The sequence below is a fragment of the Piliocolobus tephrosceles genome, chromosome Y (assembly GCF_002776525.5).
Source record: "Piliocolobus tephrosceles isolate RC106 chromosome Y, ASM277652v3, whole genome shotgun sequence".
Lineage (NCBI taxonomy): Eukaryota > Metazoa > Chordata > Mammalia > Primates > Cercopithecidae > Piliocolobus > Piliocolobus tephrosceles.
In genome coordinates this window covers 8,986,639-9,014,075 of record NC_045456.1, presented here as the reverse complement: position 1 = coordinate 9,014,075, position 27,437 = coordinate 8,986,639, and the positions used below count along the sequence as shown (strand labels likewise).

The window sequence follows — 27,437 nt, the reverse complement described above, 5'->3', positions numbered from 1 at the left end:
TACTCTCAGTTGTCAACAGGTACGAGGTTACTTTGGTTTTCTCAAAACCGTATCTGCAGTTCATAAGCGTGCTTACACATGCTCTCTTTCCCCTTTTTTAAAAAAGTAAAATAAAACATTTTAAAAATTGCTACATTGTACAGTAACTTTGTCTTTTTCTTCACCTCAATGCCACTATTAAATATAATACTAGACACATAGTGACAATGAAAAAGGCAGTTCTCATTTATTTTAATGTGCAGGCTACATTTTACCTTCACCAATGTTTGGATATATAAATAAATACTAGATGTGAAATGACTTTGAAATGTAAAATGTAACTAAGATGTCGGGGAGTATTGATTATTTAAATCTTTGGTAATTTGAGCTCCTTCCTCTGATGGTGTTCAATTTATCCCTCTTCTATTCAACACCTTCAAAACATTTTCATCCAGGAAATATCAAAGCATTTGGGGAAAATGTTAGCTGCAGATTCATCAGTTGCTCTCCAAGTTGAATCTAATCCACATTTGGACTTAATTAACATGGGCCAACCATATGTGTGCACACTTTCTGAAAGGACCACACACAGATGGGAGCAGATACTGTATTTTTGTCCTTCCCAGCTACTATTGCTCATTGCATATGGGTATTTTCTATGATGCCTTTATGATATTTGGTAAACATGGACCTTCCTGCTCAGCCACTGGGATTTTAGTCAGGGGAGAGGAGAACAGCTAATGAGCCAAGCGGTGTTGCCATTTATCTCCTCCACATCCCAAGGTCAACAGGAAAAAAAAAGAAAAAAAAAGAAAAAGAGAAAACAGCAAAAGTGCCTATTTGGAATTAATGGAGAGGAAAGCGTCTAACCATACAGCTCAGAACCAATCTGGGGTTTAGGTCCAGCCTTAGACAATGTTGAAAAAATGTTGTGTCTCTGGTGCCCAGCCACATTTTTCTGAGCCCTGTTTTTCATCTAGTTTCATGTTTCCCTTTGATTTTCTTAGTATGACAGTCTGCCCTTGGAGATATCAATAGGGAATCTGGGAATCTATCACTTCATTTACACAAAGAAGGAAATGAGTAACAGTACTTGAAACACATTTCTCTTCCTAGCTTTGCATCTTAATAGTCAAAGAAGCCTTTAGCTAAATGTTTATTCATTTATTATATATAGCGGCTAAGAGTTGGAAGGTGTTTGAGCAAGGATGTATTGGGACCTTTGTGGAACTCCCAACAATTTATACACCATTAATTTTTCAAACTTTGATTAGGTGGAAAGCCTTCCCAGGTGCAGCCACATCTGTGGCTGCCCATGGACCAGGTGACAAGCTCAGGGCTGGAGTAGGCAGGACTCTCTCTGTGCGTTACATGATGTAAGTTCAAAGTAGCCATTTCATCACAGAGCTTTCAGAAATTGTAAGTTAAAAAATTTCATTCCTTGCCTGCCTAACCAGACTTGGACCAATTCCTTTTGTTTTCTGTGAATAAAGATCCTCATGTGGGTACCTCAGGTTCGATTCAGGAGCATCAAGACATGCTTCTCTGATAGACCGAAAGGGCCCTCTAAGGATCCAGCTCTGTAAGAATAGATAACCTGCTCTACGCGATCACTGAGAGTGCCTATCTAGGTCCCAAGGGAGTAATTAAAGGTCCTTTATTTGATTCTGTTCAGGTGTGTCTGATTCACATCATCAGAAGGATTAAGTGGGAGAGTTGCAAACAACTTCGAAAAGTTGAATAATAAATTGAAACTATTAGGATATATATCTGCAATTCTGATATTAAGTTGTGATCTCCTTCAAGAGACACACTGTCTTATTTTAGGTGTCTGGTGCCTGGTGCCCAATAAATATTTGCCAAAATATTGCTCAATGGATGTATAATACTACATTACAGCCCAGATGGAGTCCTGCTTAACACCAATCCCTCCACCCTAGGACCTAGAGCTAGTCTTCCCATGTACTCTGTTCTTTAGGACCAGTACCATGAGATTTTCTAAAGTTTTTGTTGTGGTTCATTCAACGGATGTTGCAGCCACCTCCCTAACTTCTTTTGAAATTTCTTGGTGGCCTCTCTTCCAGACGTCAGAGACAGTAACCTGATATGCTGCCATCACCCTGAGTAGAGTTCACTGCCTACTTTTGGCCTTTGCACACTGGCATGTGTTAAAAGGCATGATGGTCTTGGCTTCTTCTCTATCTCACCTGGAAACTGTCCTCCTACCCCTCTTAGCAGCTCTCCCAGTTTCCTAGCCACATCTACCATATTCTTGGTTGCCAGTGGACTGATTTTGGCTTCACTGCCCTGACTTAACCAGTATACCTCTCCAATGTGACTGAAGCCCATGATTATCACCCCTAACTTGTATCATTACCCCTAGTCCAATCACTTAGCAGCCTACTTGAGGCTAACTATCCTACCCTAATGCCGAGAGGCTGAGGGGGGAGAATCGCTTGAACCTGGGAGGTGGAGGTTGCAGTGAGCCGAGATCATGCCATTGCACTCCAGCCTGGGTGACAGAGCGAGACTCCATCTCAAAAGGGGGGAAAAAAAAATATTTCCCAAAGGAGTGCTACTGTTACTAATTGTAGACTCCTTTCTTAAAACCTTCACCTTTTTGTCTATCACATTAACAGAAATCAAAGGCATCCCTCGGGATATGCTGGAGTAGTATGCCTTAAAATGTGCTCCAGGACACCAGCATTGGTGTAACCTGGGCTGCTTATCAAGAGGGCCTGATAATCTGCATTGTGACTAAGCCCATCAGACAATGCTTATGCCTACCAGAGACTGAAACCCACTATACTAAAAGATGTTTGATCAGTCAACCAGCCTAGCAGCGTTTTTGATCCCAGTGATTTCCTAATCTTCCCTCCCTCTCTCCATGTGTGGGTTGTATTAATGATGCACTTTTAACTTGACTTCTAACTTGCCCCCAGGCTAATTTCACTTAAGGTCTAGGTGGGTTAAGATGACACTCTTGTTTGATACTTGATGCATCCTGTCAAATCTCCCTGACACTAGAATGTCACATGGTTCAGAAATTTCAAGGTACAACTGGGAGGAAAGATTCAACGGATCAACATGGTACAGGAAGGCCTTCCTTATGTTCTCAGTGAAAGAGTGGATAGTGTTCTAGGACATTGGGTGACAAAGCCCTTTGGAAGCAATAGATGACTCACCTATCTGCCCAGATTGCCAAGAAGTTCCTATTTTAAGAAGTGTTCCTTGCACTTAAAGTTTTCCTCATATTCAAGAGGGTAAATTTACCTATAAGAGGAAATCCTTCAAGCTGGTTGCCTTTACTTATAGTTTACAATCACAGAGATGTTGAGCAGGATGGGGATGTTTGTTGGGGGAGGCCCAGAGATTTAGTCAAGATCAAATAGCTCTTTATGGGTAAGCCAGGTCTATTACCCAGGTTTCTGGGCTGCCGGGAGAGGCTGGAGGAGTTTTTAAAACAACAAGCCATGAGAATTCTGGGTGTCTGAGGAAAAATGAAAGGGGTATCCCTGAGCAGGTACAAGGCAACTAAGGTGTCTATGACCAACTCTGCTGGCTTCATAGACAAAGGAGGATAATAAATTGGTAACAGATTATTTTCCTAAGGAGGAAAAGTGAAATGTGGTAGTGTGGGAAATAATAAAGGGAATTTGATGTGGATTAAAGCTGTATTCAAATCTAACTTTGGTCACTTATTGGTTTTATGAGTTTGGGAACAAACCTTAAACTCTGTGAGCTTCCTAGAAAGGAAATTAGAAAAACAAAGAAGAAGAAGAAAAAAAAAAAAAAACCACTGAGTTCTCAGCTGAGACAAGATTCAGGGATAGGGTCCCGCTTGTTAGGAATTTCTCTCGGTGGGGTCTCCCATGCTGTTAATAGTTTTGACTCCCAAACTGCGGAGCCCCTCTAGGATAGTCAGATCTGCCACAAAGGCAGCAATAATTGTGTGTGAGACCTCTGCTTCCTGAAGAAATGTGAAAAGGTCGTTTTGCAAAACAATCAAATTCAGCAAGCCTATGATTAGGAATATTAAAGTTGGGTTGTTTCCAATAACAAACCAATATATAGTTGAATTCTGTGATGTTCTTAAAAGAACATGTTCTTTTAAGCTGTGTTCATTTTCATTATTATTATTATTTTTAATTTTTTAAAAGTAAACTTTTCAAAACTATAATGAAATTTCCAGATTTTTTGGTTTTGATTCACTGAAACCAATTATCCACATACCATCTAGTTATTTTCATATAATGAACATTTTTTTAAAGTTTAATTTTAATTTTTTGAATTGAAAATGGACAAATTATAGTTTTATATGTTTATGGGGTACAAAGTGATGTTATGATTTACGAATAGAATGTGGAGTTATTAAATCAAGCAAATTAGCATATCCATTCCCTCAAATACTTATTATTTTTTATGGTGAGAACACTTGAAATTTACTATCTTAGCAATTCTGAAATATACAATGCATTATGATTTACTATTTTCACCATGCTATGCAATATATCTCCAAGAAAGAAAAATTTAGTCCTTCTGTCTAATTGAGGCTTTGTTTCCTTTTGCAGTGCTATTCATAATAGCCAAGTTATGAATGAACATATTTTTGTATGATGAAAATATTTATTTCTTCTTTGAAAAATAGAAAAAAAATAGATTCTCATTATGGCAATAATAATTTTAAGCTCATGGAGCCTTTTGAATTTTTTTCACCCTTAATAAGGTGCCAGTTCTGGTTTTTTTCTTTCTTTCTTTCTTTTTTTTTTTTTTTTTTTTTTTTGGTTCTTTTATTCTGTCCTTATTTCAAAGAGTTCATGGCATTAATCTCCACAAAATTGTGTTTTCAAAAAAATAAAGTCTTTATGCTGGGAAACAAAAACTAAATATCTGTATATCTATAGCTATCTCTATACATGAACTCCATAAATGACAACAATTTTTCCTGTCTAAAATGTTATTTTTAAGTCAGTTGTTTAGAACTGTAAGCCACATTTGTTCCTTTAGAGACATGTTGGGGGTTCTCAGAATAGCCCACAGAAGGTAGCTAATTTATTTAGCAATGAATGTGAAATGCTGTATGTTTGTGACAAATTTTTAATAATCATATGATTGTAATAGCAAAAAATTACTGAACAAAATGGAATTTTATAATTTTACCGTTCAGTTATTGTTTGAAGAAAGGCACATGTAATTACATGAAGGTGAGAAAGCTGTTATAAATAGTTTTTATGTACATTTTCAAATAATTTATACTTCTCAATTCAGATAATGCAAGATAAAGAATAAAAACAAAATATGAATCATTCCACTAACCAAAAATATCTAATCTTAATATAATGGTGTGTTTATTTCCAAGATTTAAAACATGTTTTTACATTGCACTGTTTTATATCTTTATTTTTCCAATCATTATATTTTAATAATTTTGATGATTGTCAGCATGGATTCTTTGTCTAATCTGACTTCAAATCACAACCCTTTCCTTTCTTTAAAATACATGTGTTAACAGTAGCAAAGACTTGGAATCAACCCAAATGTCCATCAGTGACAGACTGGATTAAGAAAATGTGGCACATATACACCATGGAATACTATGCAGCCATAAAAAAGGATGAGTTTGTGTCCTTTGTAGGGACATGGATGCAGCTGGAAACCATCATTCTCAGCAAACTATCCCAAGAACAGAAAACCAAACACCACGTGTTCTCACTCATAGGTGGGAACTGAACAATGAGATCACTTGGACTCGGGAAGGGGAACATCACACACTGGGGCCTATCATGGGGAGGGGGGAGAGATTGCATTGGGAGCTATACCTGATGTAAATGACGAGTTGATGGGTGCAGCACACCAACATGGCACAAGTATACATATGTAACAAACCTGCACGTTATGCACATGTACCCTAGAACTTAAAGTATAATTAAAAAAAAAAAAAAATCCAAATAAATAAATAAATAAAACCGTAGCCAAAAAAAAAAAAAAGTGTTAAATTTTGTTTTGTTTGCTTTTACTTGAATAGATTGTAAAAATGAAGCAGAGAAAGGAAAGATAAAGGAAGCAGGAAAGCAGAGCAAGAATGAGCATGACAGCAAAGGAGAGTTTAGGCAACAGTGTGAGAATTCGAGGGGTCTTTGGATGTAAAAGGTGTTTGAGATACGATGAACAGAATTTGAAGCAGTCAACTTTAGAAAAATAGGGATTGTAGTATTAGGATCAAATGAGAATAAGCATCATCTTACCTACCTCATCATTTGGTTGATGACAAAACAAATGTTTAGCAAGTTTAAGGTCTTGTTTGGGGGAAGAGATAGTTAGAGGCAGTACTAGGAAGGGAACCAAGATTTACTAATTCTCAATCCTAATTTCCTTCCTTGAATCTTGGAGATATAGAAAAATGGGAGAGCAAGAGGTGTGCATCATTCCCTTGAGGATTAAAAGGGGAAATGGTGGAAATGAGATGGTAGCTCAACGAATATCCTGATATAAGGATCAGCCAGAGCTGACTGGAGTTCAAAAAAATTAAGGAAAGAGGGAAGTGGAGCAGAGTAACCCTTACTGGGTGCAGAGAGCTGAAAACTATGTTAAAAACCATCGTTCGTTTGTTTTGTAAGATAATGAGTAGTTTGTTTTTCCTTTTTTTTCCTTTTTAAAATGTTCATATCCATAGGTTTTTGGGGTGAGTAGGTTGTTTTTCCTTTTCTTTTTCTTTTTAAATTTTTTATTTCCATAGGTTTTTGGGGAAAAGGTGGCATTTGGTTACCTAAGTTCTTTAGTGGTGATTTGTGAGATTTTGGTGCACCCAGCACCTGAGCAGTATACACTGAACCCAGTTTGTAATCTTTTATCCCTCACCTCCTTCCCACCCTTTCCCCTTGAGTCCCCAAAGTCCACTGTGTGATTCTTATGCCTTTGCATCCTCATAGCTTAGCTCCCACTTACGAGTGAGAACATACGATATTTGGTTTTCCATTCCTGAATTACCTCACTTAGAATAATGGTCTCCAGTCCCATCCAGGTTGCTGTGAATGCCATTAATTCATTCCTTTTTATGGCTGAGTAGTATTCCATCATATATATGTACCACAGTTTCTTTATCCACTTGTTGATTAATGGGCATTTTGGTTGGTTCCACATTTTTGCAATTGCGAATTGTACTGCTATAAACATGTGTGCAAGTATCTTTTTCATATAATAACTTCTTTTTCTCTGGTCGGATACCCAGTAGTGGGATTGCTGGAACAAATAATAGTTCTACTGATCTTTCTTTAAGGAATCTCCACACTGTTTTCCACAGTGGTTGTACTAGTTTATATTCCCTGTAGAAAGGTTCCCTTTTCACCACCATCCATGCCACATCTATTTTTTTTTTATTATTTTTTTGATTATGGCCATTCTTGCAGGAGTAAGGTGGTATTGCACTGTGGTTTTCATTTGCATTATCCTGATCATTAGTGATGTTGAGCATTTTTTATGTTTGTTGTCCATTTGTGTATCTTCTTTTGAGAATAGTCTATTCATGTCCATAGCCCAGTTTTTGATGGGATTGTTTGTTTTTTCTTGCTAATTTGTTTGAGTTTATTGTAGATTCTGGATATTAGTCCTTTGTCAGATGTATAGACTGTGAAGATTTTCTCCCACTCTGTGGGTTGGCTGTTTACTCTGCTGACTGTTCCTTTTGCCATGCAAAATAAACAAAAACATAAAGTAGGGGAAGGACACCCTATTCAACAAATGGTGCTGGGATAATTGGCAAGCCACATGTAGGAGAATGAAACTGGATCCTCATCTCTCACCTTATACAAAAATCAATTCAAGATGAATCAAAGACTTAAATCTAAGACCTAAAACTATAAATATTCTAGAAGATAACATTGGAAAAACCCTTCTAGACATTGGCTTAGGCAAGGATTTCATGACCGAGAACCCAAAAACAAATGCAATAAAAACAAAGATAAATACATGGGACTTAATTAAATAAACCATCATCTTTAAATGGGTTTTTCTAGCTCAAGAACTACTTGCTCCAGAATTATCAAAATTCAAGAATAAATGCTAAAATATATTGTTAACCTATCCATGTAGTAAATGAGAAGACTGTGGAGTTAAGCATTTGCCCATTTGATGTAAGAAGAACTAGCACTTACCACGATCAGTTACACTTATTACATCATTTCTGTCCTTGAAACAAAGTTCAAGGTATAATTCTAAAATAGTATAAACTTTATATCTTTTGGACATTAGTGTGGGTAAGAGTCTATTGTTCTTGTTAAGTTATATCTCAGTGGTCTTGTTTATTCTAGTACAAAGCTGAGAACCACCATTTTTGGGGAAGGAGGGAGAATCAGAGGCTGGAAGATGAAAAATAGAGAGTAAGAGGTTATGATGAAATACTACAATATCTTTAAAAAATTATCAATGACTGGTCTTCATTTTAAAAACAAAAAGCACTGCCCTGAGTTGGAGCTTAGATTTCATTATTTGAATTAATGTCACTTTGCTTAATGCCAAGTGTCTTTTGTTTGTTTCTCAACAAGTGGACTTCTTAGATTTAAAAGTGGTTTTTAATTTTTTTGTTTGCTAAGACTCACCTTGACCCTATCCTGTCCCATGGACTTGAAGAACTTTCCGATGGATGTCCAGACCTGTACGATGCAGCTGGAGAGTTGTAAGTCACCACTGTTGAAATGACTCCCTGCTTATTTTAACCAATGACCTGCTTCTTTCAGTATGTGATTAAAGAGAAAGGACCCTTATGACTCATTCCCTATATACTGACCAACCCCCAACATCCTAATGGAAAGACAAACCAAAGTGTATGTGCGTGTGTGTGTGTCATACAAAATCTCATTATCAATACAGCATAGACAGCCTTTCAAAGTAAAATGCAAAATAACTTTCCTTTGTCCCCCACCAACCCCGCAAAACAGCCTGATTTAGTAAGCTTTTCATTGAAATGAAAATGTCTCCTGGGAAAATTAGAATTATTAGTCATTAAATTTTTATAGTGAATCACTCTTTAATCAGAAAATTGAATTTCTTTCCATCTTATGCCCGTATAGACCATCACCCCAAAAGGAATTCTGACAGGATGGGATAATTGCTTTGAGAACAAGACATAAGGACCTTGGCCAGAGGAGGATGTAAGAATGAGGGGCATGAGATGAGATGGAATAAGATAGAATAAGAGGCATTTCTCTTAGATAAGCAGTGGATACACAAAACCATGGTGAAGCAAGTAGAAAAAGGCCATCTACTTTGTCCCCTTTATTACCTAACCCTGATGCCACTAAAATCTTTGACATGTGTCACCATAAGTTGCTGATGCCTCCAAGGTAACAGGATTTTCAGTTAAGAGACATGAATTTCTTTCTGGCTTGGTCTATCAGTTTCTCTGTTTGTAAAATGCAGAGAATAATAAGTGCCACTGACCTACATGGATGTTAGGAGATTTAATGAGGCAGGGGCAAGGAAATACTTTTAACTTCTTGGTTTAGAAAAATAATATGTGTAAAAAGACTTATCTATTATTTAAAAAGAGGTAGTGACAGGGTTGGTTTCATTCTGATCATTTAAAATCACTATGGATTTTCCTTGAAACATCCCAGAGAAATAACCAAAATGATGAAACCTCTTTAAGAAGTTGTCATAGATAAAATGAAAATTTCTGATTTAAAATAGGCCTTATATATTTTTTTCCTTATCGCTCCTTCTCTTGAGAAGAAAGCTGAGAAAAACATTTTCTTACATAACGATTCCATCTTTCTATTTTCTCTACTGCTCCAAAATCTCCCCTGACTCAACCCAACACTTTTATTTTTTCTGTAAAACAGTAGCCATGGCTGTCAACTGATGCCCATCCAAGGCTTAGAAAATTTGAATTAGTAAATAAGCTCAGTCCTGGCATGAATAATGAAATCAAAGAAACATCATGTTTACCACTAACTTTGGATGTGAAGGGTGGGAATTATAATTTTTTTTCCTTTTCTATCCCATTATTACTTTCTTCATCCCTACCTCCTTACCTCTGCTGTCTTCCCCATGCTGGGACTTCAGGGTGACTGACAAGAACTTTTATTGTGGTGGCCAACGAGAAGCTTAACAGACAAGAACATGGGGTATTTTGTGAGCTTAGAGTACTATTTGCTGGAGGTTTCCAAGGTGTACCCATACAGATAGGGTTTGCCATTCTCTTTGAGGATCATCAGTGCTTGTATAGGGCTTCTTTGTATCTCCTTGCTTTCAATGTTCTTCTTCTTCTTCTTCTTCTTCTTTTTTTTTTTTTTTTTTTTTTTGGCTTTATGTTGAAAAGGTAGTCCAAAGAAACAGGAAAGTAGATTACAATTAAACTTGCCATTGATTTCTGGGTAGCTTTGGTGAGTCACTATCTTGCAGTAAATAAGAATAAGAATCCATAAACTTAAAAAAAACATGCTGAGGTTTTTGACCAGCCAAGGCCTCACATAACATCCTCTGTCCTCATCACTCTTATTTGAAAAGTTCAAATATTACAAACAAAGGGAGAAGGTAGAGAAATGGTGCATGAAAGAAGGGTAGGCTTCATTTCTAGGGTAGACAAAGATCCAGAAACAATTGACAGATGATGACCTAGCTAGCAGGAGCCTGGAGACTAAGAGCTAACTTTGGATTACCAAACTGATAACAATCTTATTTTGGATGATTTGAGTTATATAACAATATGATTTTTCATAATAGGTAATCTGTTTTACTTCATATTAATAATTGTGATGAGTGGGCCCATTTAGCAAGACACTAGCACAAATGAATATTCTTAATTTGCATATTCCACAATTTCCTCTTAGGTTACCTGCCAATAGTCTTCCTCATTTGCTAAAGTAGAAGGACTTTAACGTAAGCTTTCTGAATGCAAAGCTAATAGACCCTAGGAGGAGGGCCAAGTCTGCAATGGGAATATTTTAGGCAGGCCCGTGATGAATTCATTCTCATTTAAAAAAAGAATGGTTTTCATTTGAAGTACTAAGACTGGCACTGTGGATTGGATTGTCTTATTGAATTGCCAAAGCCTCAGCTCTTGCAAGTAAAGACAATCTTCAAAGGATTTTTATGTTTGTTTACTTGTTTGTTCTTCAGAAAGAGTTAGTGAATAAAAAGGCAGAAATCAATAAACTTTTTAGATTCCATTCTTTCATTACACAGAAAAAAAATCCATCCATAAGTAGCTTTCTGTCTTAAATTTCTTTGGCTCCAATGACACAGAGTTGTAGTGATGATTGCAGCTCTTTTATTAAGAATGCTGTTGAATTGACTGAGCATATGTCCGCTTTAGATGGTTTCCTTGTTTGTTTCTTTACATGGGTAGACTTTCAAGCTTTCTTGGAAAGCCATATTCAGTTTTCACTATGATTTCTTTACCTCAGTTGGGTACACGATGAATGACCTGATATTTGAGTGGTTAAGCGATGGTCCAGTGCAAGTTGCTGAAGGATTGACCCTGCCCCAGTTTATTTTGAAAGAAGAGAAGGAACTTGGCTACTGTACAAAGCACTACAACACTGGTAAGTGTTTTTTTTTTTTAGCTGTTAAACACAAGTGAGCTCCATTTGCAGCTTGGAGTATATATCTCATTACTTTAATTGCTGCATATTTACCAGGCAAATAGACCTATGTGGCATGGACCTGATTTGACTCAAAACTCCCTCAACAGATAAGATTCCTATACTCTCTGGAATAGGTCAGCAAACACAAGAGGTAATTCCTCCAGAACATAGAGAGAAGGAGAGAGGATTTAGGATCTTTTGCTGTTCCCTAGCTGACCATCTGTTGTCAAATGAGTCTGGGGAAAGGTGTAGAAAACCTCATTAGTGGTGCAGAAAACATGAATTCTGGCTCCTTTCTGGCATCCGCTCTTGCCATTGGATGCTTAGGTAAATTTGCAACCTCTGCCTTACTGTCTTAGTGCCTAGTGGAAAAGAGGGACAATAACACAGGTCTTCGTAAACCCAGAAATAGAGCTGTTGTGTTCTTCAGTCCTAGATATTAATAGAAGTTTGGATGAAAGTCAGCTGGCAGGAATTCAGCTGGCTCTAAAGTCATGTGTTATCAATAGTACTGACAGACACATGGGGTTGGGGGACAGGTGGTGGAGGAAGAACTTGAGGTGGTAGCAACAAATAGGCATCTGTTGTTTTCTGGAAGATTTTACCTGTCCAGAAAAGTTGATGGTTTTTCCCAAGAAAAACTATGGTGTTCAATACCGTGCAAGCTGATCATGGAGAGACAACCAAGACGTGATGGTTTGTCCAGTAACTGATCTAGGTCCCTTGCTGGGGAAAACAGTTTATGCACACTTGTTCCAGCGGCCAACAGTGATACTTATGAAGTAACCAAAACCTGATTCCAAGGAGTTTTTTTTTCTGACCAAGAAGGATTCAAAAGGATTCAACCCTATGTCTTGTAATCTGTATGGAATAAGCAAAATTACCTTCTGGGGTTCTAACTCCAAGTCAATTAAGGAGAAAAAAAGTGGGAAGGGGTAGGAATATCTATCTCTTAAATGTTAAAAGTTTTAATGCCTTCATATGACCTCCTTTTACAGGGAAAGAAACAATGTACGTAGTTCCTAGGCATATGCTAAATGTACTGAAGCAATTACCCAGAAGGCTAGGAAATTTTTACAATGACTAGATTATACACTGGCTTATACAAATGTACATTTTTCTCTTGCCATTAATAACACAATGATAGATACACAGTTCTTTAAATACTTTGTAGTTTTATGTAAACTGTACTTCTTTGGAGGAAATGGCTTCAACTATTACACAGTGTATGTCGTGTGTTACGTATTATATGCTATATAGTATATGCTATTAATATAATATACTATATATTACATATAACCCCACAAAATTTGAATATTTTATTTCCACTGGTAATTTTCTGTCAGTCTTGTAAATTCTGAAGCTCTGTCTAAAACAATCAAGCTGCAGCAAGCACAGATTTTAAAAATTAAATATGCCTTATGGTTTTGGTCCAGTGACTCTTTAGATCACACATTCTCACACTATTATTATCACTATTATTGCACAGTAATTATTTCTATTACTGGTTCAGTTGGAGAAGAGTTGAATTGGTTATGTAGGGTGAACATTTTGTGCAATCTTCCAAATCCATCTGCAATAGTCTTTTTTTTTTTTTTTTAAACAACGTGGGATAGCGGAATTGGAAATATAAATTCAGACTAGACTTTAAATGATCATTTACTCCTTCTAGGAAAGTTTACCTGCATTGAGGTCAAGTTTCATCTGGAACGCCAAATGGGATATTATTTGATCCAGATGTACATCCCAAGCCTGCTTATAGTAATTTTGTCCTGGGTTTCCTTTTGGATAAACATGGATGCAGCCCCTGCCAGGGTCGCACTGGGCATCACCACAGTCTTAACGATGACCACCCAGAGTTCAGGCTCCAGGGCATCTCTGCCAAAGGTAAGAAATCTTGCTTGATAACATTTGACATGAAAGGTTCCCAAAGGTCTTGTGGGCTGGAGAGTTCTGTGATGACAGAAATGTTGGCCACTCTATGACACTGTCGTAGATGTGAATGCAATAAGAGGACAAAAAGCTGAGTTTGAGAGAATCAGGGATCTGGGAACATGGGGAACCCTCAAAATCATATCATTTAGAGGAAAGGGAAATCAGTATTGAGAGTGAAGAGAAATGAGTAGAGGCAGAAACATGGCTTAGAGATTCTAGAAAGCCCTTGAGTGCTTTTGACCTCGGTTGTTTATGAGCCATAAAGCGAGCAAGAATTGGAGTAAGACTGATGCAATTTAGGCCATATTTTCAAGTATTTATTGGTGAAACTATTGCAATTCATATGTTCAATGAAGTCATTTATAGTAATAAAACTTTGAATTAGGCTCCTGGAAATTTACACAGAAGAGCCATATCAATGAATATATGTAAGAAATTAATGTACAGTATTAGGGTGCAGCAATCTGATATATGAAACATTGCTATGCCTTAATTTCCTTTAATGGCTGATATGCTACTATTTTTGAGTGACACAGTTACCTAGAGAAGGAACAGTAGAGTCATCCAAAATGGTGAAAATTCCTAGAACTGTGGCATGGTGACAGAGGAGTGTGGGATCGATATCAGGGACATATAGACATTTTGTAGCACCTCAAATAATAATCCATAAGTGGCTGTGTAATCTATTTTTATAAAAAGCAGGCCATCTGCATTTGTAAATATTGCTTAAGCAAGTAATGATAAATGTCCCACTTTTGAAATGCTCTAGCACCCCATAAGTGTGCCTTTGTGTTGCTTCCCCATTCCACTGAGTACAGTGAGCCATTGGCTTCAATTTTCCAGAATATGAGTTCAATTTAGGATTCAGTGTACATTGTCTCATACTGGTTGAGCTGTCTCTCCAAAATGCATTTCAGGAAAATAACGAAGATATAATCCCATATTTTTGCTGGCTTGAGTTTATGTTTGGTTGTGCTGAATTTGACATAATGAGAAATGTTAGACCATGTTCCACATTATTTCCCATGTCCAGAATATAAGATGACATATGGAGGAGGTCTGTGGTTATAATAGAGGTGGGCTGAATACTGGAGAAATATTTACACAACTTATTAAGTCCCGTGCCTCCAAAGATAAACATTAGGTTTTATATGGTCATGGAGAAAGGAATAGAGATATCTCTAATACTTTTTTTATCTAGAGTAACAAATAGTGTAATGCACCTGTATTATTTTTCTATTGGAATACAGATGTCAGAAATACTAACAGCTTTTTTAATCCGTATAATCAAAAATCAATTTTACCTAATAGCACTTTTAATCCGATCTGTGCCCCTCCCAAACAGGTCATTTGCTTATTTCTTATTAGTTATTAGCTACTTCCATTACTGCATGCCATGCCATTAAACCTCAGGATGTACAAACATATATTTTACAATTTAATAGACAGCTAAAATACTGGTGACAAATTGTAAGCATATAATGTCAAAATATAAGACATTTAGCCTCCAACTGTTCATTGCTATGAAAAGAGTAGTCATTTATCTTCAAAATGGGAGTTTGAGTTTTTATAAATTTGTTATTCATTTTATAAAGCTGTTACGATTCTGCATCAATGGTCAAACCTATTGCTAAATAAATGTTCACTGATCGGTGATCTTTGTATGTAGAGGCAATCAGGAACTCGGATAAACCAAAAGAGAGTATAATCAAAAATCATTTTATACTTGGCTCTGAACTCATGGTGGTTATTCTTTTGCCGCCATTACGTTTATCTTCCTCCATATAATTTTCTTATGCTGTTATTAAACATGGTTGGCTTTCAACTGACCATGAGGAAATGTAACTTATGTAGATGATGGTGTGAAACAAACATGGGATAAAAGGTGAGTTATGGAAAATAAAACTTGGTCATACAGTTACTTATACATGTGCATTCATGTAAATACTCATTTTAATTTATAAACACTGCAATCCCTGGCCAGATGCTCCACTGTGGTGATTGTACAGTTACTGCAGGGCCTCCTTCAATGCCCTGTACAGAGTACACATGTACATTACACTTTAAAAGTAAGATGTTTGTTATAGAAAAGATAGAAAACACAGAAAACATGATTAACGTTAACCAACCATTAAATAACTGTTGTTAAGATTTCGGTGTATTTTCTTTCAGTCTTTTTTTCTATGTGCATTTATGGGCAAGCCCACTCACATGCACACACAGAAAACTGAGATCAAACTTTTACACCATCTTAGATATTTAGAGTTTTCCTTTTTGCTTTTGTAAGTATGATAATTATAAGTACATTTGCATAAAAGTGTTTGTAGCCCACTGTGTTCTAGATAATATATATATAGTTTTTAATTTTTAAAAACTTTCAATGAGAAAAAAGAAGGGACTGAGCATGTTTAGAGTGGATGAGGGAAGATCTATGAGAAGATATTTGATGGGATATATGTTCTATGCAGGCAAGAACTTTGTCTTGTTCATTCTGTTAACTTCAACACCTAGAACAGTATGTGGCTTAGACTAGATGACCAATACATCCTCATTGGACGGATAAATTAATGAACAGCCATGTTCTCCCATGTGAGGCCATGTTGAGGACATTAGGTTGGTGCAAAAGTAATTGTGGCTTTTGTCATTAACAGTAATGGCAAATATTGCAATTACTTTTGTACCAACCTAGTAGATTAGACTTGAAGCAGAATCCATGGGTAAAAGTTACACAGAAAAGTATTTGAGTTTTAATGTACAGAAGAATCTCATAATAATATGACATGTACTATAAAGGACAGGAATTTCTCTACAGTATGTCTCCCTTTCCAAAAATTCCCAAGCAGACTTGGCGAAGTTAAGAATATATGAACAAATTTACAAGAAAAAAAAAACCCATCAAAAAATGGGCAAAGGACAGAATAGACACTTCTCAAAAGAAGAGATTTATGCAACCAACAGACATATGAAAAAATGCTCATCATCACTGGTCATTAGAGAAATGCAAATCAAAACCACAATGAAATACCATCTCATGCCAGTTAGAATGGCGATCATTAAAAAGTCAGGAGACAACAGGTGCTGGAGAGGTTGTGGAAAAATAGGAATGCTTTTACACTGTGGGAGTGTAAATTAGTTCAACCATTGTGGAAGACAGTGTGACGATTCCTCAAGGATCTAGAACTGGAAATACCATTTGACCCAGCTATCCCATTACAGGGCATATACCCAAAGGATTATAAATCATTCTATGATAAAGACACATGCACATGTATGTTTATTGAGGCACTACTCATAATAGTAAAGACTTGGAACCAACCCAAATGTCCATCAGTGATAGACTGGATTAAGAAAATGTGGCACATATACACCATGGAATACTATGCAGCCATAAAAAGGATGAGTTCATATCCTTTACAGGGACATGGATAAAGCCGGAAACCATCATTCTTAGCAAACTAACACAGGAGCATAAAACCAAACACCACATGTTCTCATTCACAAGTCGGGGTTGAACAATGAGAATACATAGACACAGGAAGGGGAACATCATACACTGGGGCCTGTCAGGGACTGGGGGGTGGCTAGGGGAGGGATAGCATTAGGAGAATTACCTAGTGTAGATGATGGGTTGATGGGTGCAGCAAACCACCATGGCACGTGTATACCTATGTAACAAAACTGCACGTTCTGCACATGTAACCCAGAACTTAAAGTATAATAATAAAAAAAATGAACAAAGACATATTTTGAAACATATGCAGGCCTTGATCTAAATCTTAGAGCCTTTACTTCACTCAACCTCTCTAAGTTTGTTTCATCATTTCTAAAATGAGAACATGATTATCTACCCCTTAAAAAATTAAATGAGGGTGAGATGAAGCAGTACTTATATAAATTGTTTAGCTCATGTTTTCTACATCGTTGGTATTCAACTCATTCTGGTTATTTTTATTGTTACTGTTCCCTGTCCATAATGTAGTAGAAAAGACTGCTCCACTGGATAAGAGGTTATATTAGAAAATGCATAAAGGGCCTTATGAATAGAAGATGTCCTGTTCTTTGGATGGCTCACTATTCACTTATAGTTGTACTGTCAATGAGATTAACCAAAGTTTGTCATATGTGTGTGTGTACATGATACAATTAGTCCTCCATATCTGTAGGTTCTGCATTTGCAGATTCAACAAACCATTGATCAAAAATATTTTTTTAAAAAAGCAAAACAACAATAAAAATAATACAACTAAAATAACCAGTACAGCATAACAACTATACAATATTTGCATTGTATTGGCTATTATAAGTAATCTAGAGATGATTTAAAGTATATCGGAGGATGTGCATAGGTTATATGCAAATAATACTCCATTTTATATAAGGGACTTGAGCATCCACAGATTTTCATATTTGCAAAGGTCCTAGAACCAATCCCCTGTGGATACCAAGGGGCAACTATGTATGTATGCACAAATACACACGTGTGTGTTTTTTACAGATAGTTGATTAAATGGGTTAAGCTCCAGAGGGTCTGAACAAGATACGACTCAATTTTTCCCCACTCGCTGCCATTAAATACCCTCACTTGGCTATGTCTTCTCTGCCCATGGAGGATTCTATAGATTCTCAGTACTATACGCTATGCTATTACACCTGCAATGTACAAATGTGTATTTTTCAATTTAATAGACAGCTAACATATCAGTGACAAATACCTTAGGATAGTCTATTATCAGACTTTAACAAAATTATCTAATCTGAAACAAAACTTCAGTCTCATGTACAATTCAATGCTCTTTTCTTCCCTTGCCGCATGCTCAGGCCTGACTTTTGCCTTGAAAATGTACAGTGATGTGGAGCACAATGTCTGTTCCTTCACAGTTCCTCCCCTGTATTTCCAACTTTTTTCCTCACTCATGTTGCTGACTTCACCATTGTTGAGGGCTGAGGGTCATGGGAAAGATGGAGGAAAGTCGCATGTGACCGACGCTGTGGTATACTATTAGTGCCTTCTCTAATGGCAAGCCCCCAAATGCTGGATTTCTTGCGAGGTGAACATGAGTTTTTTGGAGTTCCCGGGGCATCCCACATACTACACCATTTCCAGATGAATAATGTACTCTCTGGGTGATGTCTTATCATCTCCTCTTAGCTATCACCTCCTAGCAGCATATCCCATACAACTTCTTACTCCTCAGGTCCCCTTCCTCAAGAAGATAGCCCTCCTGGTTGACGTGTTTTCCAGATGACTCACATTTGGCTATCTTCCACACCATTTATTAGGCTCACTAAGAACTTGTGCATTATTGCCTTGCTAAATGATAGAAATGCAACTTAACCAACTGCTAATCTTTCTGCTTTCACCCTACTATCATGGGTATTCCAGCTAACCTACTGCCTTCAAAATTCATTCAGGTAAGAAACAGATATTGGTGTTCACATTTTCATATAAAACCCAAATGACTAAGGACAAATGAGAGATTCTCTTAAGAACTCTGATCCAGGGGCAACTTGTTGGAATTTCAGCAGCTTACCAAATATATGGCATATGGAAGAGATACCAGTCTTCTCTCTTACAGGGGTGGGTATAAGCCACCTTCTACCCATCTTTAGGAGAATAGGGAGAATGCCACAGCACTGTCAACATCCACAAATTCCATTACTTCAATTAATGTTTTCAAATGTCTGGTTTTCTGTAATAATACAGGGTGTTGGATGTTAGCGTCTCTAGACAGCATTTTCTGTCTTCTAGAAAGTACTGTATCTGACATGTATATGTGCAGTGTCTCCCTTTAGTGTAAGGCTTTACTAAAAATGCTGAGGCAACAAGAATATCCTATTCCCATACTGTTACACATAGAAATATACACTCTTAATTTTAGACTTTTATCCCTATGAGGGCAAGGACTTCACTGATCATGGAAATGTTCATGTACCCACCCCTCAGCACAACACCTGGTTCACAGTAGGTGCTCAGTAAAGAGTAAATCAGTGAATACATGAACAGTGTTGAAAATACTTGTAATCAAGGGGTATTCCCAGTATAATTCAATTGATGATTCATCATCCATTTATTTATTCAACTAACACTTACTGAACGTTTTATCTGTGCCATGCATTCTTCTAGGGGTCAAAGATAAAACACAGCCCCTACCCTTAGGGGCTTGTAATCTGCTAGGCCAGAGATAGGCATTTGGAATGGTGATTATTCAACAATGTACAGTATAAAGATATATGAAGTAGGATGCCTAACCTATTAAGTGAAGGAGGGAGGAATGGGTGGGTGAAGAAGGGAGAGAAGAGAGGGGGAGGGAGCAAAGGAAGTAGAGAGAGCAGGAGCAGACTTAGGAAAATGGCCTGAAGGAGGGAGCCTGAGCTGAATATGAGGCATATTAAGTCGGTGAAGTAGGAGGAGGTAAAGGGCATTCCAGGCAATAAGGACCTTCTACTCATAATATTTGGGCTACACTTTTAAAATAAGGCTTTCTAGAAGAAAATCTGGGCACATTTCAAACATGCTTCACACATTTTAAACAAGTTTTCAAGTAAGAAACTTGTGTTTATTGATTCCAAGTTAATTTCCTACCTTCCTGCCAACCAACACTTTTTGTGTTTTTGTTCTTGATTTTTTGTTTTTCAGAAGTTCAATCTCTTCTCTAAATACAGGAAAATCAAATACCAGCATGATAAGTGTTTCATCGGTATCTTCCCCTTTGAAGCTATAAAATTGGTTTTTAAACATACATCTCTGACAACCCCCAAGAAGCTATTGTGCTGGCAATACTTCTTTTAACCGTTTAGAGCATAAAGCCTCTAGTGGCAGACTAAAGGCTGCGTGTTGTCTTTCCCACCCTCAGAAAAGTATGAGGATGAATTGAATGGAAGATGGAAGACTGAGACATCCGGCAGGCTTTGCATATGGCAAAACAAGATTAAATGATTATTTTCCTTTACTCCATGTTTGTTATCATAGCTAGATGATTTATAGCCACTCCTAAGTGTGTCTTGAGTCCTCATTTGTGGCTGAAGCCCAGAGACTATAGAAGTGAAAGCAAACACTGAGATAGCTAGAATGACCTAGGTGTGCAGATGACTCTGACAGGTCCAGAACTGTCTCTTTGAAGCAAGGATCCAGAGGCATTGTCTTTCACCATTATTGACTGGGATGGCCTATTTCCTATATAAGGAAATTTCTCCTTACTTTTCAGCCATCTGGTCAACTAAGACCAGCTGGACCATTTCAAGCAGCTGACAAACCCAGGACATGCTTGGAATTTAAAACGAAAGAGGCCATACATAGTTTTGCCACATTTGGTCTTGCTTTATTCCCCCTACCAGAAGGCTTCTAACTAGAGACTGTAGTAAGAGAACTATGAAAACAGTAAGACTGATACCTGTAGGAGTTTTTAAATAAAGATTTGTTTGGATATCTGTTTTAGCTCTAAAAAATAAAGATGATTGCTCCTTGAATCAGGTATATCCCCAGCAAATTTGAATGACTTTCCCAGTACTTCTGAAAGAAGCTGGAAACAATAATCTTTTGTACATAATCAGGATCTTATGAAGTTCTTGGATAAAGATTAAAAAGTAAGAAAGCCAAGCAAGTTGATCTGCAGGCCTGCTTGCTTTAGCCAGATATCTGCATATGTAGAAGACTTCATAAACTTTCCCTTCTGACATTTCCCAAGCCACAGCAAATTGAAGAGCCATTGATGTAGTGAGTGTGTGAAAAAAAATATGCAAAGAGATGATGTGTGAGAATTCTCTGGGGACGGAGTTGAAGCACCATTGGCACTTTAGTTTAAGAATGTTGTTGGCAGCCTTTGCAGGGAAGCTAACAGTGAGAGAAGCTATCAAAGCTATGCTTTTGCTCAAGTCCTGGTGAGGCCCGTAAGTCTTTGGGGATGGCATATGGAAATTCAGGATTATTTTGAACTCTTTCTCTTTCCATTTCACCAAAATGGGTAACTATGGGTCCAAATGGCTTGGGTTCTTATAAACACCACACAGTGAGGAAAAAAATGAACTATTGTGGAGTATGCAACATAGTGTCAGGCACTGTGTTGTAATACATGATCACATTACAGACAAGAAGAAACAGAACTTCTGTCCTTAAGAAGACATAAACATAAAATAGAAGATTATAATTCAGTGCAGTAAAGGCAGATTTTTAAACAAAATGGCTATAATAATTTCTCTCCCTGTATCTACACCCTTGGGTAATAGCTTCCTCTTACACTGACTATAAACTTGTTTATGTGACTTGTCCTGGTCAATGGGACAATGGCAAATGTAGCAAAACTAGAGGCTTAAAAAAATGCTTGCATATTGAAGTTAGCTCTCTCCTGCTACTCTTGGGATGCTGTGACCACTACTCTGTGACTAAGACCTGGTTAACTTGTTGAGTGATAAGAGACACATGGCCCAGTTATCTCAACCACCAGGTGAGGCCATGCAGACACATGAGGGTGTCCAACCACTGCCATGTGGAACAGAGATGATCCATCCCAGATGAACCCAGCCCAAATGGTTGAACCATAGAATAGTGAACAAATAAATAGCTGTCATTTTAAGCTACTACATCTTGGGGTAGTTTGTTACACAGCAAAAGTTATGGCTGCTAAGAAGGATCCTTGATCTAGTCTGGAACTTCCTGGAAGAAGGGACATGAGGAAGCACCTGAACTAAATTTTTTTTGAAAATAGATGAAGTTTTTATTTGGACACAAGTTCTTAACACCACCATGTTTTAAATAAAATGACTGATACTAACTTTAGTGTCCTTGGAACAAATCTATAATAAGAATACAGGATAAGAATATAAGAATATCGCCATTTAGTCTGGTGACGTTCTTTCTAATTTCGAAACCACTCTTAAAATTTACCAGCTCTTCCAGGAAGCTTTCCCAAATTCTTTGGAAAAGTTTCCTCATAGCTTTCCGTAAGAAGCCCCAATTAGGCAATTGTTGAGTGCCTACCTCTCTTTATAATACATCTCTCATGGCCCAGGAAGGAGCAGGATGCTGATGATAAACACACCAATTTGAGTACTCACTAACAATTGGGCAAGCTTTCCGTTTTTGTACATATCCTTATACTAAATATGCTTATTTCATGAGACAGAATTATGTGTTTGTATATATGCATGATAATGTAGTCATTTATGTAAAGGGTATTATGTTTATGAATTAAACATAGATATAGTATGGTAATGTCATTTATGTAAAGGACATTATGTTTATGAATTAAAATAAACATAGATATAGCATAATAGGGAATATTAGAAAGCTTTCAGCTGATGCAGTAACTTTCTATTGTAGTATAACAAACTTTGCTACTTAAAATACCCATTTATTAGCTTGTAATTCTGTAAGTCAAAAGTCTGGCTTAGCATGACTTCTCTGCCCAGGGTCTTATAAGGCTGAAATCAAAGTGTCAGCTGGGATGAGGTTTTCTCTGGAGGTTCTGAAGAAAAATATGTTTCCAAGATTATTTTTGTTGCTGGCAGAATTCAGCTCCTTGCAGCAATAGAGATGAGGCCCCCGTTCCTTGCTGCTGGCTGTTAGCCAGGGGCTGCCCTTAGTTTCTAGAGGCTGTACACATTTCTTTACACGACTGTACACATTTCATTACACGTGGTGCCTTCCATTTTCAAGTCAGGAACAGCGCATTAATTCCTTTGTATATTTCAAATCTTTTGACTTCCTCTATATCCAGATTTAAAGGGCCTGTTAATTAGATCACGCACACCTAATAATCTCTGTATTTTAAGGTCAACTAATTTGGGATCTTAATTATATCTGCAAAACCCCTCCATAGCAGTCTCTAGATTAGTGTTTGATGGAATAACTAGCAGGATTATACACAGCCAGGACTGGAAATCTTCGGGACTTGGGATTTAGAATTCTCCCTACCACACCTTTGTACTGGAATACTCTTTAGATAGTCTCCCTGATTCCATTTTGCCTTGTATATTGTATTTTCAACACAACATCCAGAAAACTCCTATTTAGCACCTCCCTGTTAAACATCTTCCCCTAGCTCCCCATCCCACTCAGAGCAAAAGCCAGTGCCCTCACTATGGTGAACAATACCATTCATAATCTATCCCCTCTTTCCTCTTGACTAACCTCATCTCCCACTAACCTACCCCCTAGCTCACTGCTTCAGGCACACTGACCTTCTTGCTGTTTCCCAAACATAGAGGGCATGTGCTCTGGGCCACTGCAATGACTGTTTTCTGTGACTGGAATGTTCTGCCATCAGACAGCCACTTGACTACCTTCTCTAAATCTTTATTCAAATCTTATCTTCTCAGCAAAGCCTCGTCATTACCACTCTGACCTAGGCTCTCATCAATACCCTGACCTGACTCAACTTTCCAATTTTTTTTGTTTCCCCACAGTACCTTATTACCTTATAGCCACACTATCATTTATATCAAACTCTATTACGGATTATGTTTACTGTATATTGTCTGTTTCCCTTAGCTTGATTATAAGCTCCATGAAGGCAAGGTTCTTTATCTGGCTTGCTCCCTTCAGTAGCATCTAGCTCACGGTATATGCTCAATAAATATTTGTTGATTGAATAATGAATGAACATCTACATCTCTAGAGTTGGGTCATTGAGAACTATCCATCTAACCTTTATCTAAGACATGAAAAGAATAAAAGGGAACCTACCTAGCCAGGGCCCCCCTTTTTTCTACTGGTTATTCTTTACCACAGAGAATCCTGCTGCATATAGTATGTTATTCTAATATAATAACATTTTATAAGTTTCACTTCTCTGATAGTATCAAGTAGTGTTATATTTCTTTTTGATATATATTTCTTATAGAGTAATCTAATCAAAGATATAATAAAATGAAATAGTGGTTTAGATAAGAGGGCATCAAGACAGACTATTTTTACCTCAGCTTTGCTTCCTCAGCACTGTCATAACTAATTTGGAGATTTCTTGGTGTGCTGACGCAAGCCTCCATTGCCCCTTCTCGCTTCTCCAGTTTGTTAGGATGCAGGCTTGTTCTCTGAATTCTGATAAAGGTGTCTAAAGATCTTCTCATCTGGCCTCTATACAGCAGCTCTGGACCAAAGGTGCAACCCCACACTCTTCCACGGGAGCCCAAATGCCAGAAAATGAGCACCCTTTCTTTAGCAAGAACTGAGAAAGGTTTCTCAGTTCTTTATTTTCTTTGATCTTAAGGTGTCATTAAAGACTATCTGTGATCTCATTGTTCAGTTCCCACCTATGAGATCACTTGGACTCGGGAAGGGGAACATCACACACTGGGGCCTATCATGGGGAGAGGGGAGTGGGGAGGGATTGCATTGGGAGTTACACATGATATAAATGATGAATTGATGGGTGCTGACGAGTTGATGGGTGCAGCACACCAACATGGCACAAGTATACATATGTAACAAACCTGCACATTATGCACATGTACCCTAGAACTTAAAGTATAATAAAAAATAAATAAATAAATAAAATAAAATAAAAGACTATCTGTGCATTTGAACCTAAGGATTGCTTTGGACTTCATCTAGGACTTAAGAGGCCATGAACTCCAATCTGAAACAAACTACAAACTACAAACTCAAGCAAACCATTTTCCATCCTTCATCACAAAATGGGGACTGGGACTCCAGTATGCTTTCCAAAATGACTATGCCTTAAAGAAAGTGGAATATCAAATATATTCCAGATTACACATGGCCTGGTCTCATAAAATCTCAGACTTCTGTGTTAGTAGAGCATGGAGCCTCAGCAATCTTGTTAGGGATGAGAAAACTGATATTGATGAAGATTAATCCACTTTTCAAGAGCCACTTGAAGTAGATGCCACTTCTTACATGAACCCCTTATGGTTTGCCATTAAGTGTAAATGGCCTCCCTTACTTCCATGACACTTTCTTGCTTCCATGCCACTTTGAATCATTGCATTCTGACCTGAGGCTTAGTGATCATGGCCCATGTGTACTTGCTCTAATGAACTGTACTATAAATTCCTTTTGGTGAAGGCCGTATGTTGTTCAACTTTGCATGAACCGTATGAATTACACAGAAGAGCCCATTAGTAGTTATTGGGGAAGTACTGTAAAGAGACAGTGTTCAATGGCTCCTGATTCTCTGTGATCAAGGTAAGAATTAGTGTTGGAGTTTGTCTTAATAAGGAAGGGTCTCTAAAGCAGGGACCTCACACTGCTACACATTAGAATCAGTTGAGGAGATTTCACAGGTTTCCCAGATCCTATCACAGACAAATTAAACCAAACTATCTGGGCATAGGGTCCAGATATCAGCATTTCTTTTTTAAACTAAAAGTTTGTTCTGATTACTTGCTTTTCAAATATGTATACACACACACACAAACACATATACTTTAAGTTCTAGGGTACATGTGCATAGCATACAGGTTTGTTACATATGTATACATGTGCCATGTTGGTGTGCTGCACCCATTAACTCATCATTTACATTAGGTATATCTCCTAATGCTATCCCTCCCCCTGCCCCCCAGCCCCCGACAGGCCCTGGTGTGTGATGTTCCCCTTCCTGTGTCCAAGTGTTCTCATTGTTCAATTCCCACCTATGAGTGAGAACATGCGGTGTTTGGTTTTCTGTTCTTGCCATAGTTTGCTGAGAATGATGGTTTCCAGCTTCACCCATGTCCCTACAAAGGACATGAACTCATCCTTTTTATGGCTGCATAGTATTCCATGGTGTATATGTGCCACATTTTCTTAATCCAGTCTGTCAATGATGGACATTTGGGTTGGTTCCAAGTCTTTGCTATTGTGAATAGTGCTGCAATAAACATATGTGTGCATGTGTCTTTATAGCAGCATGATTTATAATCCTTTGGGTATATGCCCAGTAATGGGATGGCTGGGTCAAATGGTATTTCTAGTTCCAGATCCTTGAGGAAATCGTCACACTGTCTTCCACAATGGCTGTACTAGTTTATGTTCCCACCAACAATGTAAAAGTGTTCCTATTTCTCCACATCCTCTCCAGCACCTGTTGTTTCCTGACTTTTTTTGAGATGGAGTCTCGCTCTGTCACCCAGGCTGGAGTGCAGTGGCCGGATCTCAGCTCACTGCAAGCTCCGCCTCCCGGGTTTACGCCATTCTCCTGCCTCAGCCTCCCAAGTACCTGGGACTACAGGCGCCCGCCACCTCGCCCGGCTAGTTTTTTGTATTTTTTAGTAGAGATGAGGTTTCACCGTGTTAGCCAGGATGGTCTCTATCTCCTGACCTTGTGATCCGCCCATCTCGGCCTCCCAAAGTGCTGGGATTACAGGCTTGAGCCACCGCGCCTGGCCGTTTCCTGACTTTTTAATGATCACCATTCTAACTGGTGTGAGATGGTATCTCATTGTGGTTTTGATTTGCATTTCTCTGATGGCCACTGATGATGAGCATTTTTTCATGTGTCTATTGGCTGCATAAATATCTTCTTTTGAGAAGTATCTGTTCATATCCTTCGCCTACTTTTTGAAGGGGTTGAGTTTTTTCTTGTAAATTAGTTTTTTTTTTTTTTTTAATAGATTCTGGATATTAGCCCTTTGTCAGATGGGTAGATTGCAAAAATTTTCTCCCATTCTGTAGGCTGCCTGTTCACTCTGATGGTAGTTTCTTCTGTTGTGCAGAAGCTCTTTAGTTTAATTAGATCCCATTTGTCAATTTTGGTTTTTGTTGCCATTGCTTTTGGTGTTTTAGTCATGAAGTCCTTGGCCATGTCTATGTCCTCAGTAGTATTGCCTAGGTTTTCTTCTCGGGTTTTTATGGTTTTAGGTCTAACATTTAAGTCTTTAATCCATCGTGAATTAATTTTTGTATAAGGTGTAAAGAAGGGATCCAGTTTCAGCTTTCTACTTATGGCTAGCTAGTTTTCCCAGCACCATTTATTAAATAAAGCCTAGTTTTAGGTCTTACAT

The 27,437-nt window shown here is 37.7% G+C and overlaps 1 protein-coding gene across 4 annotated transcripts in view; it reads left to right on the top strand.

The window, feature by feature from the left end:
- GLRA2 (glycine receptor alpha 2) overlaps positions 1 to 27,437 on the top strand; it is a 223,368-nt gene that overhangs the window by 75,870 nt on the left and 120,061 nt on the right. For all 4 annotated transcript variants that reach the window (XM_026449802.2, XM_026449803.1, XM_026449805.1 and 1 more), the window contains 3 exons: positions 8,568 to 8,650; positions 11,382 to 11,519; positions 13,234 to 13,448. In XM_026449802.2, the coding sequence (XP_026305587.1) occupies positions 8,568 to 8,650; positions 11,382 to 11,519; positions 13,234 to 13,448 (436 nt within the window). The remainder of the gene's footprint in view (positions 1 to 8,567; positions 8,651 to 11,381; positions 11,520 to 13,233; positions 13,449 to 27,437) is intronic.